We start from the raw sequence: 25560 nt of genomic DNA on the forward strand, positions 1-25560 counted from the left end.
ATGAAAATATGGTTTATAGTCACCTATATGACCATAACTTTTTAACAGTAAAAAAAATGGATCATAGAAACCTTGTTGCCACTTGTTTTTGAAAATGTTTTATGGTTTGTACTTTTTTTTACATCAAATAAATAAAAGTAACTATGTAACTTTTACTCAAAAGTACGTTTTAAATTGAGTACTTTTTTACTTTTACTTGAGTAGATTTTTAGATGGGTACTTTTACTTTTACTTGAGTAGAATTTTAGCAAAGTGAAGGTACTTTTACTTAATTACAATTTTTCAGTACTTTTTCCACCTTTTAGTGTGGGTCCACTAGATGGATTACACTAGATGGTGGAACACTGCTTTGATGATTTGATTGCATTCAGATCCAAGAATTTCAGTAAGTATATACGTTTGTGTTTGATGATTGCTTCTGGCACTTCACTCCAGTACTATTTCGAGTTCCAGAAGTTTTAATAGTCCAACACATGATTTTGGAACATTGTTGTGAGGATTTGATTGCATTCAGCCACAAAAACTTGGGCACAGACTTGGGAACAGACCTCAAGAGTATGCCTGCGATTATAACGAAGTTAACCGTGATTGGTTTGAGGCCTGCAGGAGCTATTTATTTATTTGTTTGTGTAACTGGATTTAGGGACTGCAGTTAAGAGTGGCAGTGTATGAGTAATAGGGCTTTTAGCAGGGTGCTGTATAATTTAGATGCATTCAGACGTGGTGAGAAAAACACTGGCTGGTAATATAAACGTCTAGCTGCTCAGTGTGTTTTATATTTATCTTGATGACTGATCTCGCTGCTGACAGGTGAGGCTGTCGGAAATGGCTTTTTGACAAGCAGTGATGCTTTTTTGATGAGTATCTGTGGGTGTGTACGTGACACGCGTCAGCTCTCACGCATACAACAAGCGTCAGCTCTCACGCATACAACAAGCAACGAGAGGTGGCTCACAGAGTTCTGGTCTTATCCAGATATAATACTGAGTTTCGAGCTGCATAAGGTGTACTTTTCTCATGGTTACGATAGCAAAGACGTGCTGACACACCCTACATCAAGCTGCACGGTTGACAGCTCACCTAAAGATCTATCTATCTATCTATCTATCTATCTATCTATCTATCTATCTATCTATCTATCTATCTATCTATCTTCTAAATATACTTGCTATCTTGGCAGCAGAAAACAAAGGTGCTGATTTGACTGATTTGAACCTTGACAACAGTCAACCGTCGGACGTTCATTGCTATCTTGGCAACATACTTTTACATAAACAACAGAGAGAATCTATCCATCCATCCATCAAGCCAGCCAGCCAGCCAGCCATTTACAGCAACCAATAATTTGATCATTTGTATTGAACTATACATTTGCTATATAATAAACATATATTTTTGTAAAATAATAAATACTACTGAAGCCACAGAGTGTTTAAAGAGTAGAGTTAATAGCTCCTCCTCTTCCTCACTGCAGCCGAGATCAGATCAGAGAGGCTGGAGAGCTCCTCCACAGTCTCAGGAGCCTTTACCGGAGCCGTTCCAGCAGGGGGGTGGGTATCAGAGCCAGCGGGTGGCGGGACAGTCACCAAGTACCTCCGTCTGTCACTAAGAGTAAGCCTCCAAAGCCAGACCGCTCAACAGCGGACCACATGGGACGCCTCGTATGTAGGCGCTGAGACGGGTGGTGCGTATTGATTCTGGTGAAGAACTGGAGCTTTTTAAAAAGAAACGTTTAACGATTTACAGCAGGAGGAAACCGCAGGTTCGGCTGGTTTCAGTCAGACATAATCGACGCTCGACTACAGGGACTGATGTATGAGGTCTGCGTGTGTGGAAAAGTGTGTCTAGAAAAATAAGGCAAAACAAGGCTAAAGTACAGTAGAGCTGTAAAGGGGTTGGTCAATGAAACAGAAACACCTGGTTTTAGAGCACAATAATTTATTGTGGTGACGGACAGTTAGCACCCGAACATCCCTTTCAGACAGCTTCCTCTTACAGCGTCCACAGTTAATCCTGTTGGATGTGGTTGGTCCTTCTTGGTGGTATGCTGACATTACCCTGGATATCGTGGCTCTTGATGCATCACAAAGACTTGCTGTTTTGGTCACAGATGCTCCAGCAAGACGTGCACCAACAATTTGTCCTCTTTTAAACTCTGGTATGTCACCAATAATGTTGTGTGCATTGCTGTGCTCTTACCCTGCTAATCGAACCTTCACACTCTTCACGTTCTTATTGGTGCAATGTGCAATTAATGAAGATTGGCCACCAGGCTGGTTCAACTTAGCCATGAAACCTCACACACTAAAATAACAGGTGTTTCAGTTTCATTGTCCAACCCCTGTAAATGTGGATGGTATAGTGGATAACACCACCACCACCACTATACCAGAACGAGTTCTCAGTCCTCAGAATGAAGAGGTATCACTCTACAGTACAGTGTGGGATGAGTGCAGTGAGTGTACCTCCTTGTAGCGCTCCAGCTCCTGCTTGAAGGTGCGCTCGTGGAAGAGGGCCTGCAGACGCTCCTGAGCGTAATTATGGCAGAGCTCCTCAAACGTAGCCCCCCGCTCGCTCTTCACCTGCCGAGGGTTCTGAAATCCTGGAGTGTCCACAATCAGCACCGAGCACAGAGAGTGCTGAGTGGACTTCAGAGCCCTGAAAGAGAGAACGAGAGAGAGAGAGAGTAAAGAGAAGAAGAGGGAGATGATGTCAGAATCACACAGATGGAAAGAGAAAGGGAGGCAGAGAAAGAGAGAGCAGAAAGATGGAAAAAGTCAAAGAGTACAGCAGAGAGTCAGAAAGCAAGAGAGCGAAAAAGAGGCAATGAGAGATGGCAATGAGAGAGGCAAAAAAAGAAGGAGAGAGTCAGAGGCAATTATATGTAAAAACAGGTTGAGACATGTAAAGAGAAAGAGTCAGAAGAAAGTATATATATATATATATATATATAGAGAGAGAGAGAGAGTCAGAAAGAAATATAAAAAGCAGAGGGAGATGATGTCAGGATCATACAGATGAAAAGAGACAGTAAGTCAGAGAGACAGAGAGGCAAAGAAAAAGCAGAAAGAGGCAGAGTAAAGCAGAAATGAGAAAGTGAAAGAAAGGCAGAGAGAGACAGACAGAAAGAGAGAGAGAGAAATAGAGAAAGAGTGAGACAGACAGAAAGAGAGAGAGCGATAAATATAAGACTCAGCGGCAGAAAGATCGAAAGCAAAGAAATTGAAAGAGAAAAAGATGGAAAGATGGAAAGAGTGCAAAAAATACAAAGAGAGAGTCAGAGACAATTAAATGAAAAAACAGGTGGAAACATGAAAAAGAGAGTATATATAGATAGATAGAGAACGATGCAGAAAGAAAAATAGGGATAGAATGAGAGAGTGAGGTAGAGAGATGGAGATGGAAAGGGAGTCAGAGTCAAAGAGATGGAGTGATGCAGAAAGGGGGAGAATGTAAAAGAGAGTAAAAGTGTGAAAGAGGGAGAGAGAGAGAGAGAGAGAGAGAGAGAGAGAGAGAGAGAGAGGCAGAAAAAGAGAGAGTGAATGTGAGAGTGAATATGTAAGAGAGTGAGGGACAGAGAAATAGAGAGAGAGGGAGAGAGAGAGAGAGAGAGAGAGAGAGAGAAGTGTGAGAGAGGGGGAGAGAGAGTGAGAGAGAAAGAGGGAGAGAGAGAAAAAAGAGAGAGAGAGAGAGAGAGAGAGAGAGAAGTGTGAGAGAGGGGGAGAGAGAGTGAGAGAGAAAGAGGGAGAGAGAGAAAAGAGAGAGAGAGAGAGAGAGAGAGAGAGAGAGAGAGAGAAAGAGAGAGAGAGGGAGAGAGAGGGAGAAAGAGAGAGAGAAAGAGAGAGAGAGAGAGAGAGAGAGAGAGAGAGAGAGAGAGAGAGAGAAAGAGAGAGAGAGAGAGAGAGAGAGAGAGAGAGAGAAGTGTGAGACAGTAGTAGTGATGCTGTTTGCTCTGACGGCTCACCTGTTGATGAGGGAGATGAGCAGAGTGAAGAGTTCAGAGTATAAACCAGCACCCATAGCCTCCAAACACTCCACTGCTGTGGCCTTGGACCCTGCACACAACACACACACACCCACAACACATACACAACACACAACACACACAATGGATTTAATGCATAATTCAGGTGTGAGGTGTGCGGTAAACACACCTAAATAAACAGAGGGGAGGAGAGAGTCTTCCACAAGGACCCGCTAACCGCTAACGCTAACGGCAGAATGGTAAATCAGACTGGCTCTATTGCAGGATTCACACAGGGCTTTTCCAGCGTAAACAACCTCAGCCTTGTCCTCATTACCTGCAGCTAACCGGTGTTTCCCTTCAGAGCATATAATCTGATTTTATTCAGTATCACATTCTGAATGTTTATGCTTCCCAAAGTCATGAAATGGGAACTAGAACAAAATCCTACTATTTTAACCAAGATGCCACTCGTCATGATTATTATAAAAAAAATTGTGCTGCCCACTCTGGGCGGTAATGCCTTATATAATGTATTCCCGGTACACACATGATGATCCTGTGCGTCAAGAAATGTTAAACAGGCCAAACAACTTAAAAATTTAGAATATCCTATACATCTGCATCCAATACCAGACCTTACTCCTGTGTCAGGCATATACAGATCTGGAAAAAATAAGAGATTACTCAAAAATGACGAGGTTCTTTGATTTTACTGAATTGAAAACCTCTGGAATATAATCAAGAGGAAGATGGGTGATCACAAGCCATCCACCCAAAGTTATCCAAAAGCAGTGTGTAAGACTGGTGGAGGAGAAAGTGCCAAGATGCATAAAAAATGATTAAAAACCAAGGTTATAAATAGCTTTAAATAGCAAAATCAGAGAAACTGATTCAGAAACTGAAGTGGTCTCTTGATTTTTTTTCTCTACATTAACTAAATGAATTTTTAAGTCATCCAGACTATGATGGAACACATAAGGAATCATGTATTAAATTATTTTATTTTTTTACTTAAACAAACCAAAATACTCTGTGAAGAAGCATTTAGGTACTCTTATCTGGAGAGCTGTTAACTTTCCTGGGGTTGTCCTGGTCCTGATGAGAGCCAGTTCTATCATCTTTGATGATCTTTGAGACTTTTTCTTTACTTAGTTGAGTTGTTCTTAGTTCTTGTTTCTCATAATCTGGATTAGAACATTACTCAAATAGGGCTATTTACTGCATACACCCACCCCACTGTTTGTGTATATAATTATAATTATATATAGTTTTGTCTTTCTTTTATTTTGCCACAGGAAAAGAACAGAAGTGAAATCACTGCTGAAAGTCTAATATTGTCATGACATTCACGTCCACCATGAGTGTATAAATATATAAGTGTCCCTCCACAGCTGTACAACTGCAGACCACTGAAGTAAAATAACCTCGTCTGAGCCTCGATAATTGCTAGTTTACTGACATCCAGCGCGGAATATAAAATCTGAATATAATAAACAAAGCGTGGAGGCGCTGAGTGACTCAGGCTTGTCAGCAGAAATCAGATCAGACTGCGGGGCTGCGTCGCATTTCAGCCTCCCCACGCGCATGCACACGCATGCCTCCTGGCTCCGCACACCTGTTAAACGCTTTCCGACATCAGATAACTCTCAGCGCCGCACAGCCGCAGCCAAACACGCGCCCTCGGGCCATTCTAGTGTCTGTCTGTGCCTAGTGTCTGTGTGTGTGTGTGTGTGCGTGTGTGTGTGGGTGTGGCCCCGTCACGCGGAATTGCCACGCATCTGCGTAAATATTATAAAACTGCAGGAGCCAATTTTCCAGAACTCTGAAAAAAAAGTCCACAAAGCGACTGAGACAGCTCAGGTGAAAGTGTGTGTGTATGTATTTGAGTGTGTGTGTGTGTGTGTGTGTGTGTTTGTATTATTTGCATGTTCAGACCCTGCCTGTAATGTTGTTTATGCTGACGAGGCGAAGACTTCACAGCCTGTATAGAGGTCCTGTGTTCGCATCAATACGTGCTGGATATAGAGGCGTCGTCTAGAAAGTAATGAGAATGCAGGGTGCATCACTTTATAAGCAGTAAACACACAACCCTGCATCTGCACTGCTGGAGTCGTCTCATCTTCATAAGATTTCTCAAACTAACACGTGATTTCCTGTGTTATTTCTCAACTACATAAGAAACTAGGAAATGAACTGCATGAGGAAAAATCAGAGAAGTTTCACAGCTTCCAGCTTTGGAATTTTTCTGTATTTCTGACCAAATGTGACCTGAAACTTCATCACAATTTTTTCATAAAAAAAGTCCAAGGGTTTGTTCCTATGTGAGCATATGTATTAGGGGTGTCACGATTCTCTAAATCCACGATTCAATTTTATTTTATTTTATTTTATTTATTTTAGGGTCACGATTCGATTCGATTCTCGATTTTCTTTTTTCTTTTTCTTTTTTTGCAACAGAGAGGCCTATGCCAGTTTTAGATTAGTCTATGGTCAGTCATTGGTTTGATTCATCAAATTTACAATATCTTATTTCAAAATGTGGGCTTGATATAAGAGATGCAAAGTGATACAAGTGATCTGTAATACACCACATTAGGCACTAATGGTGAAATTTAAATAAGATATATATGTAATGCTATCTAGTGTCTTTTTTTGGTAGCAGCAGTGTGCACTATTAAAACAGCAATGTGCAACATAACAAAATAAATAATAAAAAAATACAGGAACAGTCATGTACAAAATAATAGAACAATTAGAGCCTTAACAAACTGAACTCTATCCTACTGTAACAGTTAAACATGAAAAATAAGACTTTAAGACTTTTTCAGTCCCTGAGAATGACGAGTTTTTTTTTCTTTAATAAAGATATATTATTAACTTTATCTAAGAGAAAGATGCTCCTTAAGGTACCAAAACTATTAACATATTTGAGGCTCGACAAAACAACTGTTATTTTTATATTTTCAAGTTTTTCTTTAAGAAGATGAGAATGTCCACATTCTCTGGAGAAAGGGCTGCTCTTTGAGCAGTCACAATGTCCGTGGCGTAATTTCGATCGATTTCGATGAAATATCGAAATCAGGACACCCCTAGTATGTATATTCCTAAACTATTAACGGGGTGTAAGACAGCAATGAGCATCACGATGTGATTTGCGCAGGGTGTATGATGAAACCCCAAAAAGGACAAAAGAAAAAGCTATTTAGTAAATTTAAAACATCACTGGAAGTGTATGCCACCTTCAAGGCCTTGCTAGATTTTTGGCTAGGTTTTATTATTTTTTTCCTTTATTTGTCCTTCCTTTTCCTATCTTGCTTTTCTGACAGTCTTTTTCTTAGGCTGTTTGTTTTCTTATCCGTCTGCTTTTTAATCACATGGCCTTGTTTTTTTGTTTTTTTTTTGTATTGTCTCTGCCCTAGCCCCACCCTGCCTTGATTGTTAGTTTGTAACCCCGCCCTCTCGTTATCTTCCCCAGGTGTTCCCAGTCTCTCAGTCTATGTAAAGTCTCTTTGTTTTAGTGTTCTTGGTCTGGTCTTTTGTGTGCTATGTTATTTCAGTTCTGTGAGTGTCCTTGACTGTCCTTGACTGTTTTTTTTTTTTTTTTTGTTACTTTTGGTTTACTCTTGTTTGTTTAATAATAAATCTTTTATCTGCACTTACGGCCACCATGTCATCCATCAACTTTTGTGATTATAGGGATTATAATCACTATGGTGCACCAGTTTTTGGTAGGTGGTTGTTATGATGTTGCTACATGCCTGCAATAGAATCACCAGCAGTGATTCGGTGGCTGGTGTTTCTAGTGTTGTTAGATGGTGGCTGTGATATCATTGATAGTGGCTATAAGGGGTTGAACCATATATCAATATCTGCTTCATTTCTCCACATGGTGGCACTATTTAAATGAATAGGGTAAACATGCGATGGAGAATATTAGTTTGTTACATTCTTTGAAACTGACATAAAAGTCTATAATTCCTGTTATTTGCTTATTAAGGAGTATTTTATTCTCTTCAGTAACACAGATCCATGGCTATGGTGTTGCTATGGTGTTGCAAATGGTTGACATGATATTCCAGGTAATCGCATACCTGCATTATCTCCTGAGTCTTCGGCTCCCAGGCGGACGCTGGAGGTTCGGGGGAGGGTACCCTTGGCCTGCGGCTTGAAGATGGATGAGGAGAGTTCCTCCAGGGTGCAGCCCAGGAGATACGCCGCCTTCTGAGCCCATTCATGCCTCGCAAACTGCTTACGGCCCGCTGGAGAACACCACAACACACCTTACTGCTTACCAAACACTGTCTGGATTATTCATACAGATCTGTCTCTGTAATCTATATATTATAGGTTATATACTGTAAATATATTGTCTTTCACTCTATTGTCTAACAAATTAACCTCCTAAATTCAAAATCTCTAGACTGTATCATTGATTTATTAAAAGCCTAGTAATTTTAAAGTGGGCGTTTGTGCGCGATAAAGGCTCCTCCAATCCCTCCCCTCACTTCTCTCTTCTCTCTGTGTGGAACATTAATACAATTCAAGCAATATTTGAATGATTAAATCTGTTCTGAAATGATAAAACATAAAACAGCTTTTGCGGGTTTGTTAACCTGCACTTTTATATAGAGATTAACTGCTTTAGTAATTCAGCTCAACACAACAGGGAGCCCAAACATCTCCATACGACCGCGCTGTGTGTGTTTATCAGAAGAATTAAGGACAAATAAGAAGTTTTAATCACACTAATCCCAGAGTTCTGCCCACGTCCGCCTGTTCTTTAAACTCCGCAAAAACACACAATGTCACTTTTAATCTTCCGGATTGATGATCAAAGGGTTTGGACACCGGAGAACATTCTGATATTCCATCATACAGCGCGTTAAGAGAAGCTCCACCGAACATCAAACAGAGAGAGAGCGAAAGAGAGAGAGACAGGAAAAGTATGAGAGAGAGAGAATCAGAGAGGGAGAATAAAAAGAGTGAGACAGAGAGCGAGAGAGAGCAAGAGAGAGAATAAGAGAGCGCAAGAGCGGGAGAGAGAGAGACAGAAAAAGAATGAGAGAGAATGAGAAAGCAAGAGAGGGAGAGAGAATGAGAAAGAGCGAGAGCAAAAGAGAGAGAGAATGAGAGACTGAAAGAAAATGAAAGAGAGGGAGAGAGAATAAGAGAAAGTGAGAGAGAGGGAGAAAGAATGAGAGAATGCACAACAGAGAGAGCGAAAGAGAGCAAGAGAGAGTGAAAGAGGGAGCGAAGGAGAGCAAGAGAGAGAAAGAGAGAAAGAGAGAGAGAGAGAAAATGAGAGAGAGTAAAAGAGAGACAAGAAAACAATGAGAGAGAGCGAGAGAGAATAAGAAAGAATGAGAGAGCGAGAAAGAATGAGAGAATGCACAATAGACAGAAAGAATGAGAGAGAGCAAAAGAGAGCAAGAGAGAGTGAAGGAGGGAGCAAAAGAGAGCAAGAGAGAGAGCGAAAGAGGTAGCGAAAGAATGAGAGAGCGAGAGAGCAAGAAAGAATGAGAATGAGCAGAAGTGAGAGAGAATTACGGAGAAAAAGTGAGCGAGAGAGAGAGAGAGAGCGACAGAGAGAGAGAGAGAGCGACAGAGAGAGAGAGAGAGCGCTGCTGGATGGGAGCCTTATCAGCAGCACGAGCTCACTGCTCTTCCCAATACAATGCTACTGAGAGAGGATGAAAGAGTGACACACACACACACACACACACACTCATACACACACACACTGAAGACCATTAAAATGCTAATAACACACTGTCTGTTATCTGTGATAAAACAAAAAAAAAAACTGGCACATTCCACACACACATAAAAGGAGTAGAGTAAATAGAGGAGATGCGTGTTTTTTACCTTCATCTGACTCTGGGTTACGGCGAGGTGGGGGGAGAGGGGGGGCCAGCATGCAACATCAGAGTGTGAGTGCAAAACAAAAGGGTTAGAACAACACAAATACACACTGTACACACACTGTACACACACTGTACACACACTGTACACACACTGTACACACACTGTACACACACTGTACACACTCCTCGGCTCTACTGAAGAGATAGAGAGAGAGAACAAATCCTTGGAGAGGTTTATTTACATTATTATGCATGCATATACACACACACACACTCACACAGTGTACGGAAACACACGCGACTGGGTTGACGGGAGCAGGCCGGCCCTGTGCTGAGAGAGACCCATTAGCGGCCTCATTATCAGGACCTCGGTAGTGAGCTGAGTGATGAACATGCTTACTTAATGTCATTATCATCATCACCGCCCACACACATTAACCCCCCCCCCCCCCCCCCCCATCCCTCCATCCCTCCATCCTTCCATCCCTCCATCCACCGCACTCCTCCTCCAGGAATAATGCCCATATAAAAACGCCAGTCTTGGCCAAGTGCCTTTCACATCACTCTGCTGCCACTTAGTGGTGGAGAGAAGAGCTGCATGCAATATGACTGACAGTAGATTAAAAAAATAATAATGCATATTCTACATGTGTCACAATCACTTTTTGGGGGGCTGATTTATTGTCCTCGAAATGTTTGCAATAAATATTTATAATAAATATTATAATAAATATATTTTAGTGATTTTTTGACAAATTTTAGGCTACTGATATGTATATGATATATAATGAGAATATGTAAAATATACATTTTTGGTCTTTTTATTCATTTATTTTTATTGATTTAGTATTCAAGAACACAGTTGTCACAAAAAACAATCATGAAATATCATGATGTAATTTTAGTAATTTTAGTATTAAGTAAATAATAATTACACAAAGAAGTTGAATAATGAATAATTATGAATAAACCAATCAATAAATTAATTAATGACTAAATTACTAAATAAATATATATTTATTTGTTGCAGTAATAAATACATACAGACAAATACACAGACAAATAAATATTGTCATTTTATATAGTTTCAACATATAGCAGAAACTAACTAATCTATATTTTATGTCTAATTTGCAAATAGTAAAATAATTTAACATAAAAATAATGTAACGTAAATAATAATCTACCATAAATCTAAAGTGCAGAATATTTTATTTTATGCCTGCAAACATAAAAATTATGCAAAAAAAAAAAAAATACCCTTAAAGCTTCATAGCAAATAGCAAAAGAAAATCAATAAATAAATCATTTTTATTACAGAATACTGCTATACTGAAATATTATTATGTATAATACGATGTGATAAAACCCCAATTAGACTCATTTTATTTTTGAAATCTGAATAAAAATTGCTATATTGTAGATTCCTTTTTTTGATCATATTCCTTCATATTCTATATTTCGTTTGTTTTATATGTTATCATTTTGTTGGTTGTTTTAACTTTAACTTTACTTTTTTAATGATACATTTTGCTTCTTTAAAAAAGATATTTAAAAACACCCCTACTCTTATATTAGTCCTTTTTTTCCCTTTCACTCAATTAATTTCTAAGGCAAGTGATACCCAGGTTTAGAATCCCGGTCATGCAGCTTGCCATCAGCTGCTGTAGCCCTGAGAAAGCACAATTGGCCTTGTTCTCTCTGGGTGGGTACAGAAGATGGCGCTCTTTCCCCTCATCACTCCAAAAAGGGTGATGTGGATCAGCACAAGGCGTCTGTGAGCTGATGTATTAGAACAGAGTCACTGCGCTTTCCTTCGAATGTGCTGTGATGCTACTCGGAAATGCTGCATCAGCAACAGTTGAAAAAGAGGCGGAGTCTGACTTCACATGTATCGGAGTGATTGGGTAATTGGCCATGTAAATTTTGGAGAAAATAAGACAGAAATTGTACATAAATTCATTAAAAAACTGTATATCTTACTGTTTTTTGTTTTAGATTACAGCAGACTTACACAGATCATCCAATTTCATTATTTTAAACCCAAGTAATTGTGACTGAATTGGACATAAGAGTGAAAAGTGTGAGAGACAGATGAGAAATGAAGCCCAAAAACATGTTAAACACTCAGCACTCAGTGAGACGAAGGCTTCAGTCCATCATTACCACTTTCATCTATGACCGAGACTGCACAGGGGGGGCAACATTACACAAAACGAGAGTCAAACGGCAGATTTAGAACACATTTATAATCATTAACACTCAGTCAATAACCATTAGTGCATATAAGCATAACATCACCATTATTTCAAAATACTGTACATACTCCTCATGCATGCTGAGGGTGTTATTACACATAATAACATGCAATTCTAGACTTTAGACAGTTATATATACTGTGTGTAACATTGTTAAGTGGGGGGTCTATTACCTTTGGTGGCCCCTGCAGCTCCGAGGTGGTAGATCGCCCCCAGGACCAGCCAGAAGGCCCTCTGCTCCTCAGCTGAGATGTTCAGCACCTTCATAGCAGCCTGGAGCTTCGTGAACTGCTGTGCGGCCTTCTGCTTCTCTTCAGGCTGACGGTAAAAAACAAAATAGTGGTATAGGACATAGTGATCTGATCCCAAATCTGAGATTAAACCAAGACCAGCATACTTTACAACTTCGTCTAGACTCAACTGTAGACCTGACAACTTTGTCTAAACTCAAACCTGACAACTTTGTCTAAACTCAACTGTAGACCTGACAGCTTAGTCTAAACTCAAGTGTAGACCTGAAACTTCATCAAAACTCAAGTGTAGACCTGACAACTTTGTCTAAACTCAAACCTGACAACTTTGTCTAAACTCAAATGTAGACCTGACAACTTTGTCTAAACTCAACTGTAGACCTGACAGCTTAGTCTAAACTCAAGTGTAGACCTGAAACTTCATCAAAACTCAAGTGTAGACCTGACAACTTTGTCTAAACTCAAACCTGACAACTTTGTCTAAACTCAAATGTAGACCTGACAACTTTGTCTAAACTCAAGTGTAGACCTGACAACTTTGTCTAAACTCAAGTGTAGACCTGAAAACTTTGTCTAAACTCAAGTGTAGACCTGAAAACTTCGTCTAAACTCAAGTGTAGACCTAAAAACTTTGTCTAAACTCAATTGTAGACCTAAAAACTTTGTCTGAACTCAAGTGTAGACCTGAAAACTTAATCTAAACTCAAGTGTAGACCTGAAAACTTTGTCTAAACTCAAGTGTAGACCTGAAAACTTCGTCTAAACTCAAGTGTAGACCTGAAAACTTCATCTAAACTCAATTGTAGACCTCAAAACTTTGTCTAAACTCAAGTGTAGACCTGAAAACTTCGTCTAAACTCAAGTGTAGACCTAAAAACTTTGTCTAAACTCAAGTGTAGACCTGAAAACTTCGTCTAAACTCAAGTGTAGACCTGAAAACTTAGTCTAAACTCAAGTGTAGACCTGAAAACTTCGTCTAAACTCAAGTGTAGATATCTATAAAATTACATAGAAATTGACCAAACTCTGCCGGGTCAAAGGCTTTGGATAAATATTTTAAGCTGAGGTTTGAGTGTGTGGTCCAGGCATATCATAAGAGATGAGAGCACTTACTTTGGAGTTCGGCAGAATTCCAAACGCGCTGTTCTCAGCAAAGTGATTAAAGTGCAGCTCAGTCCTGAAAGACACAGCTCAGTTACAGCAGAACTTTGACATATAAACTCGAGTGGAAGGGCGACAGCTTACTTGAGAGAACCGTCAGCTCCAGCCATCAAGTAATAGAAGATGTTGAAAGTGGATTCAGCATCTGGACGCTTGGCAACCCGTGACTTCTCCAGCAGCATGGTCTACAGGAAGAGCGGATAGATATTAAAGAAAGTTCCTTTTCATTTGATAAAGAAATGTATTAAAAAATATCAATAAAAAGCTGTAGAATTAAAGATCTCACTACAACTACAACTTTGTACAATATCTTATATCTTAAAATTGGAAGGAGAGTGAAAAGACAAAGTGTCTAAACATATATAATTAAGGATAACAGCAGAATTTAAGGTGGAATGGAAAAATCATGTTAGAAAGTGTACACTCTCGTTTTTTTTTTTAGAACTTTTTAACTAAACAAACAAAAAAAATTGTATTTTTAACTTTCTTTTTAAAAATAGATTCAGTTCCCCTGAAAAGAATTAAGCCTAGTCTTAAACTACACAGCATTGTGAATGAAAATCAGTGTACCAGTTTAAGAGCCTTTAAGAACCAGATGAGCTCTGACTTTGGCGCGTTCGTATCTTAACAGCGTAGAGCTTTTATTCGTCTCAGCAGAGACAGATACTGAGCTGCTCGTTTACGCTGTAAAGATACACCAGCAGCTCATTTAAGGGAACAGCGATGTTATTTTATTCTTTATTCTGTTTATTGTTGAGTTAAAATTCGGGGTGTATGATAGGGCCCTTAATCTCTGTCCGAGAAACCGCATAATATAATATTTAAGATATATTATATAAGATATATAAGATATTTCCTAGACAGTGATTAGATTGTATGATTTAAGACTGTAGTTTTCTTTTAATTGAGAATCTCCATTCTGCTGTGTAGTTCCAGATGCCAATAAATTAGATTTCTCGTTAAATAAATGATACTAAACTGAAGCTGAGTGTGAAGCTTGTTCTCACCTGTATGGAAGCCGATGCCACCTGTCCTGCCTGGTCAAAATCCAGAGAGACAACATGGGAGAAGCGACTGGCATTGCCATTCATGGATGTACCACAGTTCCCAAAGGCCTCGAGGATGGTGTAGACTGCCTGCCATTTCTCAGCTGAGAAAAATACAATTGAAAATACATATTGAAAGAAAGCTGCTCAAGGACTTGGATAGTTTAAAACAAATGAATAAATACATTATATATCATTGCTGTCCAATGAAAAACAAGTATCTTGAAAACAGCAGCTTAACAGGAGAGAGAAAAACCTTTTAAACTTTCAATGGAAGTCAAAGTATAAATAGTTTGTTTCAGGTGATTTATAAGTATTTCTATTGGTCTGTTCATCAAGAAATTAAAAAAAAAAGTTTGTCTGTTCAACCTTTTGTAGTACACTGAAAAACAATATATAAACAAATTAAGAGAGCACTTCAGTTTCTGAATCAGTTTCTCTGATTTTGCTATTTATAGGTTTATGTTTGAGTAAAATAAACAGGAAAATTTTGTTTTATTCTATAAACTACGGACAACATTTCTCCCAAATTTCAAATAAAAATATTGTCATTTAGAGCATTTATTTGCAGAAAATGAGAAATGGCTGAACTAACAAAAAAAGATGCAGAGCTTTCAGACCTCAAATAATGCAAAGAAAAAAAAGTTTTAGAAATCAATATTTGGTAGAATAACCCTGGTTTTTAATCACAGTTTTTATGCATCTTGGTATGTTCTCCTCCACCAGTCTTACACACTGCTTTTGGATAACTTTGCCTGCACTCCTGGTGCAAAAATCCAAGCAGTTCAGCTTGGTTTGATGGCTTGTGATCATTCATCTTCTTCTTGATTACATTTCAAAAGTTTTCAATTTGGTAAAATCAAAGAAACTCATCATTTTTAAGACACAGTAGAATTTCCCTTTAAGGACCAGCACAGTCTTTCCCAGCCAGCCTCACCTGAGTAGACCTTGCCGTTGCTGCCTGCGATGGACACCAGGTACTGCACCAGGTGCTGGCAGTTGGTGGTCTTTCCACTGCCGCTTTTCCCCAGCAGCACGATGGACTGGTCCTGCCGGGTGGTCAGCAGCTTACGGTACGCAGCCTGGGCCACGCCGTAGATATGAGGAGCCGTGTCCTCCCTCCGGCAGCCCTTAAACATGTGCATCACCTGGAAACAGAGGCAGGGGAATTAGAAACAGCACTGACACAATACACTTTTTACCAATTATACCAAAGTATCCACATTATTAATAATAATTAATTTATATTAATTATATTAATTATTAATCATTATAACACTGCAAACCTCTGGAATATAATCAAGAGGAAGATGAATGATCACAAGCCATCAAACATCAATCATTTTTGAACCAGAAGTAAAGGTATAAAGTTTTCCAAAAGCAGTGTATAAGACTGGTGGAGGAGAACATGATGCCAAGATGCTTAAAAACTGTGATTAAAAACCAGGGTTATTCCACCAAATATTGATTTCTGAACTCTTAAAACTTTATGAATATGAACTTGTTTTCTTTGCATTATTTGAGGTCTGAAAGCTCTGCATCTTTTTTATTATTTCAGCCATTTCTCATTTTCTGCACATAAATGCTCTAAATTACAATATTTTTATTTGGAATTTGGGAGAAACGTTGTCCGTAGTTTATCGAATAAAACAACAATGATCATTTTACTCAAACATAAACATAGTCATTTATAGCAGATACCAACTCATTTTATTTTTTTACAATATATATATATATATCAAAGCATTTAGTAAAGATATTGCATTAATCATTGTGGAAAATGAATAATACAGTATATAGTAGATACTTAATCATCTATAGTAGATAATGAATCATTTATATTTAGTAGATACCATGTTCTTTTCTGCACATATTGCATTATTTATGGTATATACCTTATCATACATAGCACATACTGATTTATTTATTCTATTTATTCTGTAATTGCAGATTTGACACAAAATTGACACAAGTTATTGAACACAAAAGTCCAGAGGGTTGAAACTGATGTCGTACCTTCTCAGAGTACATGGATGGAGCGCTGACAGGGTTAATTACGACGATGTTGGCCCCTGCATAGGTGTGGATGAGGTTTCCTCCGTACCGCTGACGCAGACAGTGCATGACGCTGGATTCATTCAAGTAGGGAAGCACAGACAGGTCCTCCACACGGTCGAACGAGGGAGCGTTGGCCTGTAAAGAATAGAGTTAGAGGGATGGGTGTACTTTTCCTGCTGTTATGATAGCAAAGACACACCAACACGCCCTAAATCTGAGTGCATGTTGCACAGTTGAGGTATTGAATGCTAAAATAATAGTGTGTAGTATGTATTTGGTACAAGATCTAGGAGCCAAGGGCTAAATGTCACGTCAGTGATCAATCAGATTTATTTGATTTCTCACCAAACTCAACCAAATGCTAAGTTCCTTAGCATCCCATAAAATGACCATTGGAGGCAGGAGGCGCAGTCGAGCAGCAGTCGAGCAGCAGGAGCATGCCTGAAGACACATAAACTGGCTGCTTTATGGATGTGTGAAGGCTCCAAGCAGATGGCGTCCCAGAACGTTCCTCACAGCTTTCACTGTCGCGTTAGCGGCTGTCACTCCACACAGCACCCGCGGTGCTAAACTGCCAGACCATCCACAGCAGGTCACAGATCTCCACTAATGACACGATTTAGCCACAGACAGGAAGCAGGACCTGGATCACTGATCACTGATCACACTGATGCTATAATCACTACAGCAGACACTGTACTATGTACTATTTATACAGTTAGTTTCAACCTCACAATCTGATTGGTTGAGAAGTGTTCTAGCCGTGCTGATATTTGTGATAACATCACGGCCTTCTCACACTAAACTTGTATCACTCCGCCGAAGCGTTGCCGAGTAACGACGTATATACACAGTACGGTTTTGAATCATTGCTTCCACCGGCACCAACAGCAGCTTTAGCTTAGCACAGGCTAGCGCTCAACCATGGCACGCTCGCCCGCAGCACTGACTCGTCTTTTGTGGAAAAAAAGGTAAAGAAAATCGCTCGGCTAATGCCGTCTGACAGCCAGAACGCTAACCAGCCAGGCTAGGCTAAGTTAACGCTGAGCTAAAGCAAGCCACACTAACAGTATTATTACTGTATCATACTGTATTATACTGTATTATAACAGTATTATTACTGTATTATACTGTATTATACTGTATTATAACAGTATTATTACTGTATTATACTGTATTATACTGTATTATAACAGTATTATTACTGTATTATACTGTATTATACTGTATTATAACAGTATTATTACTTATTATTCGTTTTGTAAAAAAAAAAATGTTATATAAAAGCAATAAAACACTCGAGGTCGTGTGTTATCACGAATAACATCACAGCCGTGATGTTATTCGTGATAACACACTCCCTCTCGTGTAAATATTTTTTTCTTCATCCAAACACACTAATATAGGTCTGTCATGATAATTTCATTATCGACTTATCGTATGATAAATGGACATTGCCTCAAAAATATTTGATATTGTAATATCATCTATTGTGTTTATTTGTATGTTTGTACACATATACTATAACAATGAAGAGTGCTTTACCTAGCAATAACAGAACAATGCTTCAATAAATGATACTCCATACACACAGTGTGGACTGCAGTAGGTGAGGAAAAAAATATTTATTTCCAGAACTATGATGAATAAATTTAGTTTTCTTTAAAAGGGTATATTTTTATATTTTATATTTATATTTTATTTCTTATATGAAAACAAAAAACTAAATAAAAGCTAATCAAGGCTTTGTCTTAGATAGTTTGTCTCAGTAGCTAGCTAGCTAACTTTTTCATTCTGCCTTAAATGGAACAGAAAAATAATCTAAAATAAAATTAAAGCTAATAAAAGCTCATTTTAGCTTCTTATCAAAGAGGAATTAAGGAATGGACAATAATAATTAATTTCTGCACCATCTCTCATCTTTCTGAAGACATACAATGCCAACTAACAAACTAACAAAGTCAACTAGTCAACCAGGTTACTGAACTTTAATGATCCTGTTGACGTATCAAGTGCTTGAAGGGTTTTCCCAATTTTTAGGGGGAGGATTTTGAGGGTTACACTAAAAAAAAAGGGGGAGGGGTTAAGTGGTAGCACCAAGGGGTGAAATGGGATTGGGCCTAAAGTGTTTAAAATGTTTTTTTTTTTAGACCAGGTTAATCCCCAGGCCTCTATGACCCACCTTCTCCACATCATCCTCCTCCACCTCCAGCAGAGTCCCATCATGCTCCAGTCTGATCTTGGCCTTCCCCTCGGGGAGACTCCCCGCCTCCGTCTTCAGCTGCGTGGCTGCAGAAACAGAGAGCAGACACGGTGATCAATAAACCGGCTCTATTCTGAGCTCCTCCACCGCTGTTCAGCAGCATCCGGTGTAGACTTTCACACAGCCATGTTTGTCTTTGTAAGGGAAGAGCAGAGCTATTGGAGAAATGAATTTTTTATGAAATGCAGGTCGTCTACAAGCTGCTGCGCTCGGCAGGTCGGGAGGTGGGGGGTGAGGGGGGGGGGGTCGAGTGTTTCTTGGCTTATCTGCTGCTGGAGTTCTCCTGACCTGCACAATTCAATGTTTTTCTCTCCTCTTACACACACACACACACACACATATATACACACACATATACACACATACCAAAGTTTAAAATATCCGACCTGACCTGACTATTCAAAACATCAGGATTTGGTCAGGTCCAGCCATCAATTTTAAAATATTTTACTGACCTGATCTAAATTTTTATGAGATAAAGTCAAGTTCAGGCACATTTTACAGCACCAGTCAAAAGTCTGGACACATATCTTTTCATTCAGTGTGTTCTCAATTTATTTCTTTTTTTACACTGTAAATTGAATATTTAATAAAGATTATATTAACGCTATACAGGAACAGGAAGTGGAATTATTCTGTGTTAAACAAACCAGAATATGTTTTATACTTTAGATTTTTCTAAGCAGCACATTTATCTTTGAACACAGATCTGCACAATCTTGGTATTTTAATCTTAGTCTCTTCATGAGGGAGAGTCACCTCGAATAGTTTTCTCAACGTCTTGAAGAAGGAAGGAGTTCCTGGAGGTGCTGAACAATAGTTGCTGCTTTTCCTTCACGCTGTGACGCTCCAGCTCATCCCAATTAAATCACCTCAAATCACCATCTCAGATCATCAGGTTTAGATTAGGGGATTGGATAAGGTGGAGGACTAAAACATTTTGTACTGTTTACTTTTAGCTAAAGTTATCTGTATGTGCTGTGCTGTTAGCATTTATCATTTTAGATAAAGTTATCAGCCTGTACGGCCGATGGCTGTTAGTGGTTAGTCTGTTATTTAACACTAGATAAATAGACTTAAAATAGACATGAAATTCAGACTAGACTTAATTATTTCAGTTTTTTTTTTTATCATCAGTACTTAGCTTAGTGTGTTAAAGACAGATATACTGTACTAATTCTGAATTTCATGGTTTTGTAGCCACATAAAACACAGGAAAATCTCTGATTTTGATATTATTTGATCTTATTTAACGAAACTGTAAGATTCATGTGATTGTGGCAATGCATAGAAGCCCACTGACCTAAAGAGAAGCCGTCTTTGTGAACCAGCCATACTTTCTCTGTGCCGTACCAGGCTCTCTCTGCAGCTATCTGCTCCTCGGTCTTCACCTGCAGGAGAAAGAGAGGAGATTGGAGAAGAGTGATCAGTACAGAACGCAGCGATACGACTAGAAACACCTCACTCACCATGACCACACCACTCACTCTTCTATACCACAAAGCAGCAATCTCTGGGGCCCAAGGTATCGCAGGTTTGGTTGGTCCCTCAACCACTAATGAAGAATCTCTCTTATTCTCTGAGCCTCAGTGGAACACATGGTGTGTCCACACACACACACACACACAAACACACCTACACAAATACACAGTTAAAAATGGTGGACACATGACTGAAGGAGGTGAAGTGAAACCCGCCGTCCACTTCTGCAGTTTGACACTTCCTCTGTTCCACTTCCTCTTTTAGTAAAAGAGTTTTTTTAACGCTTTTAACGCTTCAGTAATATTGGGTGTATTCTGGATTACAATGCTTCTTTCTTGAGATCCATGTGCTTTAAATGAGAACTCCTTTGGAATAAAATGGACTTTATGGTGTAGTAAAACATGATAAAAAGTACTTACTTTTGATGAACAGCACACCTCCATTCTCCCACAGCGTTCAGAGATCCAGAGATTTTAACAGTTTGTCCAAACACTCTTCAGAGTGGGTGACATGGGCATAATTTGCCTTGATAAATCGCTTTTTCCACCATTATCCAGCTCAAAGTAGCTCCACATCTCCGTGCTAGAATCTGGAGAGCCCTGTTATTTAAAACGAGGCTTTAATAACTTAAAAAAACACGGTTTACATACAGTACTATAACGCTAGAGCTTCAGCTCTGAGCGCCGCCATCATATATATATATATATATACATAGACTCCGCATAGCGTAGCAGCCAGCACCAGGAGGCAGGCTATGCGGAGTCTATGTATATATATATATATATATATATATATATATATATATGTTATTTTTAGTTCAGTGATGGCGGCGCTCAGAGCTGAAGCTAGGGTTATAGTACTGTATGTAAACCGTGGTTTTTAATAAGCTTCTTGTGCATTTTTTAAGTTATTAATGCCTTGTTTTAAATGTCAGGGCTCTCCGGATTCTAGCAAGGAGGTGTGGAGCTACTTTGAGCTGGATAACGGTGGAAAAAGTGATTTATCCAGGCAAATTTTGCCCTGTGTCACCCAGTCTGAAGGGTGTTCGAACAAACTGTTAAAACTTCTGGATCTCTGAACGCTGTGGGAGAACGGAGGTGTGCTATTCATCAAAGGTAATTACATTTTATCATGTTTTACTACACTAAAAGTCCATTTTACACTGGAGTTCTCCTTTAACCTTGACCCAAAGCAGGTTTCAGGCCAGGTACCATGACGATGGAGATCTGAAGGTGTGTAGAAATCTGAAGAAAGAGGCTGCAGCTATTCACTCATTCATACAATCACTTATTCACAGTGTTACAGTTCAACATTTCAGCATATTAGCTCTGCAGACATCATTTGCTGAAAAAGTCAAGGTCATAATGAAGCTATAAAGTAGAGCTGGGAGGAGGAGAACAATGGAAAGAGCTGAGAGGAGAGAGAGTAGGCGCTGGTCCTGGTTTTTCTGGTAACTCTACACTCCAGAAAGGCTTAGAGGAAGAAAGAGAAAGCAGATGGAGGTGATGGCTGCCTCGCTGTATATGGTTTTAGCAGCTGATAGGTCTGTTATAATGAGTATGTCAGAGTTTGGGTTACAGATATATAAAAAAAAGACCAGTTTTTGGTGGTGAAGTTCGACCTGTAGCCCTGAGATACACAATCATGATCTGATATCTCTGTGCTAAAGTGAGCGTGACTGGCCAGCAGAGAGAGCCAGTTGACCACAGAAACGCAGAGGGATGAATCTACACAGATCTACACAACACAGCACAGCACAGCAAACTCATGCAAACTCATAGGCAAAAATATAATTATAGCAATATTTTCTATGATTTATTTTTTCTAGATATTTACATAGAATAAATCTTAGACAGCTGCTTTAAATGTCTTTTTATTTTATTTTTTTGAGGGATGCCATCGAAAAAGAAGTAAGGATGCATCCAATATTTGGCAACCAAAAAATTCGTACAAAAAGCACTTTCTGGATTTTGAAAAGACTGAATTATTTATAGCGAAAAATGACTTGCTTATTTGGTAACACTTTATTTGGAATTTGTAACTTACACAAATGCTTTATAACATATGTATTAACACTGAATAATGCATTTATAAAGCAATAATTTAATATGCATCATTTGTGAATAGCTTAAGCAAGTGTTCGCACCATGACACAAGATTTTATATAAAAAAGGTCATTATGAGGCTTAAAGCTGTATTTGTAATATATTTGTAGGTTTCCTATAAAAAAGGTTAAGCAGTTCATTTGTCTTCCTTCCAACATTTTAACAATCATTTTAGCAGCTTCATTAGATTAATTTTGTAAACTCTTCTTATTAAATGTGTTATGAAATTGACATGTATTAGAACTATAGATTTATTGGCCTTTAAATGTGTCTTATGAACTCCTATGGTAATAATAAGAGTGTAAACAATTAAACAAAGCTTCTTTACTTTCTTTACCATTTTTATTTATTTCACGTCATTATTTTATTCATTTTGTCCTTTTTTATTCTATTTTCTGTTTTACTTTTCTGAATTCATTTCCATCATTTATGTTTTTTTAACACATTAGTGTTATTGTTTTCTTTATTTACATTTTATTGCTTTACATTTCAGCCTGTCCCTTTAATAATATTATTTAGAATAATTTTATTTTCTCTTAATTAAATCTTATATTGTTTTCTAATGCTTTTACCATTTAATTTTTCTTGTTTTGATTATAAAGTTCTGTATTTTAACTTTTTTATTAAATACTTGATTTTAATTTTAATATAAATTTATTTTTCAGTCCCTTTAAGTTGTGCATGCTTGGCTGCATTGTAAATGAGGGTTGCCCTCATTGTATTACTGAGTGAAAATAAAGGTTAATTGATTGATTGATTGATTGATTGATTGATTGATTAAATTACCTGAAGCAGCTTTGTTTTAAGAGTTTGATTCTCACACCTAAATAAATAAATACAATATTTCCAGAGCCAAACAAACACACTATCACTTCCAGCACACACAGCACACACACAGCAGCAGAACACTGAGAGACACTGAGAGATACTGAGGCACATCTTCCTCAGGATTTATAATTGATGAGCTGCGGCAGCAGGTGGTTGATCTACACGTGTTTGTTTGATTGAAGCCGTGCTCTCAGTATTCAGCTGCTGATCCAGCACAGGCCTGTCTGTCCCAACACTCCATCTAACCATCTGAATCAACACTACTACAGGCTAATGGCACTAGCGGCACTGCCGGCACTCAGAGCTCTGATCACACCTTGGGTAGACGGGCAGCTGCGTGGGCAGCCTGCAGGACAGCCACGGGGTCCTCCTCTGCTTTGGCCTGAGGGGGAAAAAGGGGGTTTAAGAGATGGGCGGAAAAAAGAAGGATGAAGAAGGTCACTATATACAAACACACACACACACACACACAGAACACAGTAAGAAACGGAGCACAGTGAAGTCTGTGTTAGTGAAGGTTACGAGGTCACAGCAAAGCAGGCAAATTAAGATACTGGATTGGTCAACAAATTAAGGCACCGAGGGTCTTGAGAGAATAAGCCACCAAGGGTCTCGACAGAATACAGCGCAGGGTAGCAGCTCTTACAGCACTGCGGAGGCAAAAACATAATTACAGGCAACACTGCAGGCAAAGAGATGGAAAAAGAAAAAATAAAGTAAGAAAGAGAGAAAGAAAGTCTTTGCAAACCTTAGTATTTATTTGTTTACCAAATAACTGGCTGCTTTTCTCTGAATAAACTTATCTGAGCTTAATTTATAATTAAAATAGCTCTGCTTAGGTTAATGTATCATTAGAAAAGCACTGCTGAAGTATATTAATTGTCCTTTGTTGGTTTGTCTGCTGGGATATTAAAAATGTTCAATGTTCAATTAAGAAATAAAACATTCGAGGTTCGTGCCACAAACATTGAGTGTATTATCGAGATTATACCACAGTTTCTTTGTCACTGTTTATTTAAAGACTTTGAGTTAAAGAGGATGAGAAAATAGGATCTGTTTTATTATAAATACTCTGCGAGTTAAAATAGTTCCATTGCTGCTCTGTTTGTAGGTGCGCTGTTTGGCTTGTAAGTGCTGCATCGTTGCTAGGTTACCTGTATGTGGCGGAATAATACATGGAGAGCTTCGGTTTCAGTGCATTACCGGCTGATAACGGCACTCATAAAACATCTTCCAGCCAATGACATTGCAGGGTCGGAACTAACTGTGGTATAATCAATCATTTTAAACCGAATATCTTGACAAAATTTAGGCTATTTTACTTAATTGTAAGATGATAGATAAAACAAATATATAAACAAATCAGAACACACTACACACACACACACACACACTGTAGCAGCAGGTAAAGGAAGGTGTTGCGCAGGTCATTGATAGTGACTTGAAAACAGTAAGAGTGAACTGAGGACACCAAGGCTTCTTCTGAGGGTCCAGAATGAATAACACACAACCCAGTAAAACCAGCAGCACTGAGACCCTCAGAGAAGAGGTCTCACTCAGGTCCTCCTCATCATTCATCAACACAAACTCAGAAGTCTTCAAGCAGCTGGCAAACGAGGGGAAGACTGATACTCGAGCTTTAACTGAGGGAGGAGGGAGGGGGTGGAATCAATGGCAGGACAGACAGACAGTAAGTGGAAAACGGGAAAGTACAGGAATAATCCAGCCAGGGAAAATATTCCTCAAACGACTGAAAAACTGCAGGTATGAGGAGCGGATTCCACTGCTCACAGACGTCACACTAAACACTACAGCATATGGAGAACCAATTATTTCAGTCTACAGACGTCAGAGTCCTTCTCCACTCTGCTCCTGTCTGATATTAGCTTTTATATCAGGAGTCGGCAATCAAGTTTGACGGCGGGCCAGATAGTTTCCAAGCCAAAAAAATCTGTTTTGCCAAATGTAGTGTAATGGGATGGAGTGTTACAGACTAATAGCTCTCCCAGCCCAGAGGGTTATTGAACCCAATTGCAGAACAGTTGATCTCAAAGCAGGTATAGGTTCCAACACATCAGCTCACAGATGCCTTATGCTGATCAACATCACCTTTTGGAGTGATGTGGGGAGAGAGTGCCATTTATACTCTACCCACCCAAAGAGAGCATGGCCAATTGTGCTCTCTCAGGGCTCCGACAGATGATGGCAAGCTACATGACCGGGATTCAAATCAGCGATCTTCTGATCATAGTGGCAGCGCTTAGGCCGCTAGACTTC

At 38.9% G+C, this 25560-nt stretch overlaps 1 protein-coding gene across 9 annotated transcripts in view; it reads right to left on the reverse strand.

Moving 5' to 3' along the window:
- The window catches only part of myo18aa (myosin XVIIIAa), a 137025-nt gene that overhangs the window by 74911 nt on the left and 36554 nt on the right, over positions 1–25560 (reverse strand). For 5 of the 9 annotated variants that reach the window (XM_049468797.1, XM_049468788.1, XM_049468795.1 and 2 more), the window contains 13 exons: positions 23600–23665; positions 20172–20259; positions 18788–18894; positions 16564–16740; positions 15485–15695; positions 14509–14651; positions 13586–13686; positions 13454–13517; positions 12263–12407; positions 9833–9844; positions 8059–8226; positions 3965–4055; positions 2466–2658 (listed from right to left, as the gene is read on the reverse strand). In XM_049468797.1, coding sequence (XP_049324754.1) covers positions 2466–2658; positions 3965–4055; positions 8059–8226; positions 9833–9844; positions 12263–12407; positions 13454–13517; positions 13586–13686; positions 14509–14651; positions 15485–15695; positions 16564–16740; positions 18788–18894; positions 20172–20259; positions 23600–23665 — 1566 coding nt within the window. The remainder of the gene's footprint in view (positions 1–2465; positions 2659–3964; positions 4056–8058; positions 8227–9832; positions 9845–12262; positions 12408–13453; positions 13518–13585; positions 13687–14508; positions 14652–15484; positions 15696–16563; positions 16741–18787; positions 18895–20171; positions 20260–23599; positions 23666–25560) is intronic. The other 4 variants (XM_049468794.1, XM_049468791.1, XM_049468796.1 and 1 more) reach the window with 2 other exon arrangements.

This window comes from Astyanax mexicanus, chromosome 20, assembly GCF_023375975.1.
Source record: "Astyanax mexicanus isolate ESR-SI-001 chromosome 20, AstMex3_surface, whole genome shotgun sequence".
Lineage (NCBI taxonomy): Eukaryota > Metazoa > Chordata > Actinopteri > Characiformes > Acestrorhamphidae > Astyanax > Astyanax mexicanus.